General features: G+C 41.6%; 1 protein-coding gene across 6 annotated transcripts; it reads right to left on the bottom strand.

Annotated features, from left to right (window-relative positions):
• Positions 1-971: 971 nt before the first annotated feature.
• LOC148035339 (uncharacterized) lies at positions 972-8696 on the bottom strand. Of its 6 annotated transcripts, none has more exons than XM_087680342.1 (12): positions 8523-8696; positions 8289-8414; positions 7871-7994; positions 3535-3665; positions 3210-3372; positions 2867-3045; positions 2299-2569; positions 2130-2219; positions 1891-2036; positions 1671-1775; positions 1512-1600; positions 972-1420 (listed from the first exon to the last, which is right to left on the bottom strand). In XM_087680342.1, the coding sequence occupies exons 1-12, from the start codon at positions 8589-8591 to the stop codon at positions 988-990; spliced, it is 1926 nt and encodes a 641-aa protein (XP_087536468.1). In that variant the 5' UTR covers positions 8592-8696; the 3' UTR covers positions 972-987. The 6 variants fall into 6 exon arrangements, with proteins under 6 accessions (XP_087536468.1, XP_087536469.1, XP_087536464.1 ...); XM_087680343.1 differs by having other exon boundaries at positions 2317-2569; XM_087680338.1 differs by having other exon boundaries at positions 1891-2219.
• Positions 8697-8996: the final 300 nt, after the last annotated feature.

Below are 8996 nucleotides of genomic sequence, written 5' to 3'. Positions count from 1 at the left end.
TACTATGATAGACATTTGTGCTAGAGAATCTGTCCATTCAATTTTCTTCCTATCCTCATTTCTTGCAACACTTTTGATTCACTACTTTTGTTAGTACCGTTTTATTTTACATGTAATAATGATATTAAGACATTAAAATAGTGAACATTCATGAAAATACATAGGCAATGTTGTGGTGGCTCAAAAAACTTATTGAAGTGCCACTATGTAGATTCTACTTGGTGTCTTTAAGGCCCTGGAAGGCTTTAAAAACAGTCTATGACGATCTATCTCTTATAAAGGCTCAAGGTGATACTTGGCACTTCCTCATGCTTATATAATAAAGTGTAAAAATTTTACCAAATGCTTGTATAATAAAGTGTAAAAATTTTGCCAATCGAACACTATTCTATGGCCATTAATTTATCATGCCAACATTTAGCTACGTTAGCGTTTCAAGTGTTTGTCATGAAAAACTTCCTTAACATCCTCAAGGTCTACGCTGATAGCATGAAAATACGTGCCTTTAGATGAGCCTAGGCAAGTCGATGAAGCGCAAAACGATGCTAGCGTGGAACCGCAATTTTGGCGCGACTTACGAGCCGGGCGCACTCACGAGCGCCTTCTTCACGACTTCGCCCAATTGCAATCCCTACTTCACAAAGAGAACCAGACGTGGCGCTCGTTCATTCGAGAAGCCGAGCAGGCGCGACAGTTTCTCTCTCCTCTCGCTCCTCACTGTCCTCTACTCCCTGAAAATGTGTTGGACCTTGCCCCCGATCGATACAGCATTACCATGTGATTGGTGCAATGATTGATTGAGCTTATATAAATCTGTTGTTGGAGGGATTTGAGACATTTGTCTGCCTCAGTAAGTAGAGATGCATACGATGCTTGGGCGACATTTGTATCAAAACAGGCAGTTGAAGTCTGAAAACGACTTCAGACCTACAGTTGGAGCTTTCCACAGATTAACAATGGACTTCTGTTGGACTGAAATATAATGTGTCATAACTTTCCGTGCCTGATCCTCCGAAAGTTGGCCTTGAGCAAGGTGGGTGGTGGCTCTTGAATCTTTGGTTTCCTTAAATCCACTGATGGTTGTTCCAGAAACTGAGGATGGGTTGGTTTGACCTGATTTTGAATTTGCCTTGGGCAGCTCTGTAATGGCAGCAGTGGCTTCACGGACTGGTGGGTCAGTAATGGAGTACTTCCATGCATCGAAGGTGATGAAGTTAGATTTGGCCGGTCTGTCAAGCTCATTGGTGATCTAGGTTCACTCTGTCCTGCATCCTGGACTTTCTGTGCTTTTTCTGGAGTGCAGATTCTTCCTGAGCTCCCATGCAATGTCTCATTATGCAACACACCGGTTTTCTTATTCAATGAAGTCTGCTTTGGAACCACTTGTTTGGCTGCGAATGCTCTTTGATCTGGCATAGGACTGTAGTTCCAAAAGAGAGAGTCAGTCATTTAGCTGTCCAGACAGAGCAAATCAACAATTTATCAAGCAGTATAGAGTTACCAACATGTACCGGAACTGCAAGCTTTCTTTCACAAGCCATGTCAGTTTAGCATGGCAGCCTCGCTCATAGCTTAGAGGATTGTAATTCTCCACACCAATCTGCATCATGCAGTTCATGAGTCACCTCAGTTTTGTCCACTCAATTTTCACATCAGCAAATTGTGCAAACCTTCATTAAGCATTTGCTGATTGAATCTTTAAATTCAACCGGTACGTTGGCATGCTTTAATTCTGGGGGCGAGATCCTCAATAGCTCTTCAGATGCTGCTATTCTCTTAAAAATCATTATAAAGTGATACAGCCATTAGCAAACCTGTCTTGATGTATTAACCTGATAATATCATCAGCTCATTAAGGACTCCTGACACCACAATAATTATGTTACTCACTCTTGCCATCATTAATTTATTTTCTGCTGGCAGCAGAAGGTAATAGCAAGGAAATGACTTATCCATCAATGTATCTATGTCAGTTGTTGACGTGCACAGTAAGCCAGAGTCCTTGGAGTACAGCACATCACAGAGAGTGGCAAAAACTGTATTGTACCATCCAGGAAAACTACAGTTTAATAGAAGACTCCAGCTTGATAGGCGCATGCCTCCAAAACAAGATTGTGGAGCAGCCTTACCCCAATCATTCACTTCTAGCTTATCCTCATCTCCTTCCCAGTCGATTTCAGATGATGGAACCAGGTTGTAAGGATCCCCAAAAAGCAGGCCTTTCATAGTCACATTAATTGTCAATATGACAGACACAGGCACATCAATTCTATAAGCCAAATAGCAAATGACCATTACCAGAAGCTTGAGACAGACCTTCACTTAATGTGTTCAATGCTATGCACTTGATAACTGTAAAGGTCAAATTTGGTCGAGCAAGGTTAAGAGACTTCTGCTCAAATGGGCCCTTGAAGGAAGGCAGATACAGAACAGTAGACAACCCAATCTTGATGCCATTATGTGAGAGATCATGTATGTCAAGCTCCTGTTTGGTTATTGGGCATGTGCCAGTTCTCCCTGATTCCTCTGTTGCAGAAGTACCCGCTACTGCTCCATGGCACCTACACATCTGATTAAGTATAATAGGTTGGAATCGGAAACTGTTATTTATTCTGCCAAGTGTGGAATCAAGCAAGTTATTGTGGCCCTACAACAATAGGTTATAAACTATGTAAACCAAGCTTGTCTGGTACTATAAAGTGCTGCTCTGACAGCTCTCAATCATTCAAACCCCAGAAAAATCAAATGTCTATAAAGTACACTTCGTCAGAACATAAGTCAATGGATGTGATTATTCTTGCTTTGGAGACTGTCTAAGTATAGCAGTGCCAAAATAGGAAAACGGAAGCCTTGCTCAAAGTTCCACCTGACATGGCTGTATTGTGTCCACTAACTGTATCATCATCGGTAGGACAGAACAAAAGACCCTTTCTACATCCTTGTATAGTTTCTCACGAAAGAGGAGAGTAGCTTCCAAGGGGCACTCAATGTCAGAGATCAGATCTTGGGCCCACTTCTTCTCAAGAGATGCAAACTTCCAAACATCTGCTTGATTTCACCAAAAGCCAGATCCTGTTAAAAATAGGATCATCCAAATCCACCAAACTTTGAAAAAGAAAAGCTCATTGATTCCATGTCCTTTTTTTCATCATGTTTTCTAGGATGCTCAATGACAGACTCAAAGATCAGGGTTGAGGAAGTTTCACAACCCCATGCCACTTGTTGAAATGTGCAATTCTCAAACTCCCCAATATTAACAGCAAATTGAGGCAAGGAATCCATATCACTTAAACTGTTCTCCACAGAGCTTTGATCAGGCTGCTGGTGTAAAATCTCAATAAAATCAATAGAAACACAATGATCTGCTGCTTCCTGCAAAAACAATTTTGTCAGCCTTATACATATCTCTCATGAACAGCTACCTCGTTCTATGATTAAATATCAACATAGAAGCATATTCACATAAAAAAGGAAAGAAGAGCAAGAATGCAGCTTCCTTGTAAGTTAAGATGAGTACAGTGGTTTGAAACTTACCAGTAACGTGCCCTTACATGACTCTATACTCTCGGAATAGTGGCCACTCATCATGATCACCTTCTTACAGTCCTGCTGAGGAGCCAAAGAAAGTAATAACTTTTCATCGATTATGGCTCCGAGGCTTGATACTGTAAGACATAAGAAACAACATTGAACTTTGACGAAATTTTTCACAGGAGAGAACCACTTCAATATACACAAATAGCTGCTTAAAAAGAATTGTAATTCAGGAAAATATCACCAATATGTTAAAATTGAAAGTAAAATACCTAATGATAACAATGTGGCAGTTGCACAGTATAGGTGTAGAGATTAGACTACTGCCTACCACTTTATACCTAATGATAACAATGTGGCAGCTGCACAGTACAGGTGTAGAGATTAGACTACTGCCTACCACTTTCTTCTAGCTTGATTGGATTTTATTTTTTTTGCGTTGGACAAGTTCCAGAGTCAAATCACAATGCACAGCAGACTCACGAGGTATAACCCTCTACCCACATGGCAAGGATCACAAACATCCTAAAAATGCAGTGTGTGTGCACATGATGTGAGAATGCACAAAAGAGCGGAAGCAAAATGGAATCAAGAACATGAACATGACAGGAAAGACAAACACACAAGATTACCATGACCAGATCTATCAGAAGCACAAGGGCAATACCAACATGGAAGCTCCACAGGACGATGGCTCTCCTTCCCCAGCTCTCCAGGAACAGATCATGAAGATAAACAAGAGGGAGAGAGGGGGATCGTATAGCTAGCTACAAGCTACGGATCGCCCAGCTGCCACCCCTTGCCTAGCTTGCAGCTGCTGTCATCAGCCCATCCGGAAGCCCCAGCTGCTGTCACCATCATCAAACAGGCTTTGCCCAGCTGTTAATCGCTATTGCCAGTCCATATCCATCTGTATTTTCAAGCCTACGGAGGTTCTATTGTTGCTGCTCCATCCAGGCAATGTGCTGCCCTTTTGTTTTCATTACCATACCCTGCATTTTGTGCAGCTGGTCCAGACAGCCTGCAGTCATCATCATCTTCCTCCTTCCTGCTGTTCTGGAGCTGCCTACACAGCCAGCATACCTGAGTTTTGCTGCCCAGAGTCATTAGAGATATCCTTCTGCCTGGAGGACAGTGTTTCACTTCTTCACTGCCACCATGACACCATCTACACTTGGTGGACTGGACTATTGCTGCTGCCTTTTGGGATCTATCCCAAGTACAAGTCACAACACTCTCTCGAAAGTGTTCTTGACATATCCAACACCACTCTCAGCTCACCTTATCCTCTATCCTCAAGATATAGAACTTTAAGGTCCTTACTGTATCATATTAATTCATATGCAATCATACTTCATCTGAGCATTCTACAAATTCTGTTCCACTTTTGTCATAGATTTTATGTTTGTCTTTGTTTGCTGTAGCACTTCTTTACATGGTATCGGAGCCAGATGCTCAACACTGCCACTTGATCCTCAATAAGCAAGCTTGGCATTCAAGAGCACATGAAAATTCAAGAAGAGATGTCTCAGCCTTCATCACTAAAGCAATTTCCCTTGGTACTGATATCCCCTTCCTGGGGGCTCTAGGGAATGGTACCCATAGTCTCTTTCCCAACTGCAACATTCTCCTCAGAATGAAGGGATTCCTCTGAGATCCATGTATCTTCTCGCTCAAGCTGAATATGCAGAGATTCTGGGGCAGACGTGTGAGAAGGTCATACAAGGGTTGAGCCCTTATGCTCGAGAGCTACCTCCTCATACTCTCTACTCCTTTTCTGTATCATCCAAATGACCGTGTTACATCCCAGAGTAAGGTGCACTGCAGTCTGTATATGAAGATGAGAAGGCTTCAAAGCTCCCAACCCAAAGAAGGCGCGCCAACATGAGAACAGTGCCCCACCCAATCTATCTAGTCCCACAAGAATCGGTGCAAGGAACACGTTTTACATTCAGCTAGTCCTTTGTTAACTCTGCTTGACGCGCAAGCCATGGGTATAAGTATTCATGAAAATTTTGACCCATAAGAAAATACAGCCATTTTGTAAATAATTTGGCATTATATAGAAGTAAGTTTGGAGCTCATCTAAATGCACAGGAAAGCAAAAGGATTGACACCCCATCTGCTAAATACTAAAAAATGTGGATTGGAAGTATGAGAGTCTTGATTGAAGACTGAGGACCAACTAGCCAAGGACCAATAGTAGCTTTGAATAGTCAAAACTCATGAATCCAAATCTCTAAAACCAGATACAAAGTCCACCAAATCATTAAATTTGACTTGCTAACCATTATAGTGCCCATCCAAAGCCATTGTCAATGTCTCAAACTTTGGCCAATTATGGACTGATACTTTGCAAATCCTTTCTGACATGGTTCTGGCTCATTCTACTGCCTGAAATGTTTGTCTACAAGTGATTTCACAAGGAATGCCACTATCACACAAGTGCCTTATACTCTTTCCTAAGACTGCAAGTTGTTCTTAACTGCATTAATCTTGGAGTAGTGCTGCCGTCACTATTGAATGGTTGCAGAACTCCTCTGACCCGGAACAAGAAATGTTAAAACTGGAACACTTCCTTAGTGAGTTGAAAGAAGGGTGGTGGAGTCTGATTTCAATCAAGGTTTGGCACTGGTACTCTCACTAGAGAAGCAACTAAATCCATCCTAGGAGGCTAACCCCACCAAACTGATAACGCTTGGGCTGTTGTTAGCTCAATTGATTGTCCTCATTACTGTTTGATCAATCTAAAGTTGTGGAGTTCAAAACTCATGGGCTGGCTAATGATCTGCATTGCAGACATATCAACTCACTAAATGACATGTGTAGTGGCAACATTGGTTGTTGGGTCTCACAAACTCCAGGAAAAGCCTTGTCTCATATGATTGGTTGCACTCCGTTCCTAACTTCAGAAAGCCACTCACAACACACCAAATTAACTTGGCTGATGAATGATGAGTTCCTGCACTCAAGCAAAATTCCGGAATTCCAGCTGCTTTTTCAGCTTAGTAATAAAGTCCTTGCAACAGCCACTCAGCTGCAAGGAAGTCAAACTCCAAACCTTACTTGGGTATTAGCATGGCCTCAACTACAAGATTCAATAATTTTCTGTGGAACCTTTATCCCCAAACAAAAAAATGTATTAACCTTGTCTCAATCTTGCTCAGCATATTAGGAAACCCCAAGCACACCCAGTGGATCTTATCTAAGCCACTCTTATATGTGGCCACAACACATAGTTGTCTGTAATGTGTGTGGTCCTTGCACCTCTATTTATAGCTTATTGTGTCTTAGGTGGTCAGAGAGTTTTGATAATCCAGGTATTTGAGCATGCCATATTTAACAAAAGTGATGTCATCATATCAACTTAAAGTTGACACCTTCTTGATGGTCTTCTTGAAGGGTTTCATGGACCTGCATTAAACATGATTCTTTGGATGCTAAGCTTCAAGTTCCGAGGAGCAACTTTCATCAAGGTTTCCCAGTTCCCTCTTTGGTGGGTGCCTATGTGTAGACCTATCCAGACCTAAATGCAGAAAAATGAGCATCAAATACTGTAATGGTATCCAATCCCTAGGAAAAAGCTTCAGAGTTCTGATCATGAAACAACAAAATTAGTCCACTGCTGATCACAATACGCTTTCTTTCAAATAACCTCATCATAAATCTGTTATCATCTCCATATAAATGGTTCATGAAAAGCCTAGCCTGAACCCAGGTTCTCATGTGGTGATCTTTAGATACCCTTGAATGCAAACTCTCCATTAAATGCAAGTTTGCAATTTCATACAAATGTCCTAAATTCCTCCTTGTTATCCTAATCCTTTGTCAACATACTGTATAAACTCATTATCTATCTGTTGGACAAGTCAACTTAAGTCTCTAGAGGGTCTGTTAAGTCACTGTTTAACAGGTAACCGTACACAGTATATCTACACAATTCAACCCTGTGCATTGTCAGTTTGCTACCACCTATCAGCTCAGAAGTCAGTGTAGGCATGTCCAAATAGATTTCCACATAAGCAAAAAACAATAAAGCTTTTCAAAACTCCAATAGACCTCTGCAAGTCACCTAGTTGGACCTGCAGTCATCCAGCAGTTCCCTTCTATCCCTTTGACATGATATAGTTGACCCATTCCTGACATGCAGAAGTCATCATCCTATTTGTACTTATATATCATCCTTCAATCCATTCATGACTAGACAGCCATCTAGATTTGTAGCCACACAAAGAATAATGTATGAATGTATATTAATGGCACTAACTCGTGATAGCAAATCAGATGGTGGTTCCTGTTAAGAAGTTTCACAATAACTCATCGGGTTGGTTATTGCCTTGTCCACCAAGGCATCCGGAGGCCCCTGGTAAGTTTGCTGCTGAAGACGGTATTAGACTAGAAAGAGCATGATGAAACTCCCTGAGATTCAGTGCATCGGATGATCTGTAGATGATTCGCAACTGCATGACGGTAAGAAGAAAAGCTTGAGCTTCAAGTGGCACGTGAAGCACAAATTTTGGAGAAAACAAAGCGATTAGAAGTGACAAGTTTAAGTCGTGCAAACTTCTGAAGACGTAGAAGGCATGCAAGAGAGCAAGAGCTTATTATAACAAATGACAAATTAACCATTGCTTGCTTCAGGAGCGGGCATGCAGAGAGGAAATTCGCGAATGGAAACACACCGCAACAAGTAACTTGAACTGATCCTATGATGGCAGATTTTCAGACGAAACTTTGAAAGCATGGTCTCTTACTTCATACTTGTCCGAAACGGAGCTTCTGTCCACGGAACAAAGGGCAAGGTTGACGGAACGATCAGTAATAGACTGCCGACATTTGAGTTTTCTAAGAGTGCAGAGATTGGCTACCCGCAGCAAAGACTGCAAAACGCCAAAATGCATGAAAAGAAACGTCTCAAATTGGATGATACTGCACAAAATGGACAGAAAAAACCAGCATAATCGACAAAAAAGCCGAGAATAGCTCACCCGTTTGAGATCGTTAAGCAGCAGAGGCTGGAGAGAAGGCAAATCCAAGACGAAGCAGAGCAATCCCATGGACGTAGAGTCGCGAGAAGAGAAAGCCTCGATCCTGCAGCGCCCCTAACGTGGCCGATAGACGCCTCGCAATTCCAAATGTCGAAGTACTACTCTCATAAACGAAGCTGAAGAGCCGGAGACAAGAGGAATTTGGGAAACACAATACACAAATTTAAATGCCAAAACTGAAGAGCCGGAGACAAGAGGAATTTGGGAAACACAATACACAAATTTAAATGCCAAAAGGTAATTAAATAAATTTTAATGAAAAAAGGAAATACAAAATAAGAACCAAGAGAAATGTTCACTATGCTAGTAAGGCTCGTGCTACACGAGAGTGGACACTTGACTTTCAAAGTAAAGGTGGCTTACAATCTTCGAAAGCAAGAAGGAAAAAGGGCCTCTTACACTATGCAAACTCCA

The sequence above is a fragment of the Lygodium microphyllum genome, chromosome 6, assembly GCF_053477565.2.
Source record: "Lygodium microphyllum isolate KBCC chromosome 6, Lygodium_microphyllum_v1.1.10, whole genome shotgun sequence".
NCBI lineage: Eukaryota > Viridiplantae > Streptophyta > Polypodiopsida > Schizaeales > Lygodiaceae > Lygodium > Lygodium microphyllum.
Note: the sequence above shows the minus strand (reverse complement) of the source record. Positions and strands in the feature narration are given on the sequence as shown.

Bases quoted from the DNA above. Each gene is read 5' to 3' on its own strand.
- LOC148035339 (XM_087680338.1), bottom strand. From the start codon at position 8,591: ATGGGATTGCTCTGCTTCGTCTTGGATTTGCCTTCTCTCCAGCCTCTG. The intron at 2,220-2,298 runs GTAATGGTCATT...TGACTATGAAAG, and splicing joins AGGTCTGTCTCAAGCTTCTG to GCCTGCTTTTTGGGGATCCT. The intron at 1,601-1,670 runs GTTTGCACAATT...TGCATGATGCAG, and splicing joins TCAGCAAATGCTTAATGAAG to ATTGGTGTGGAGAATTACAA.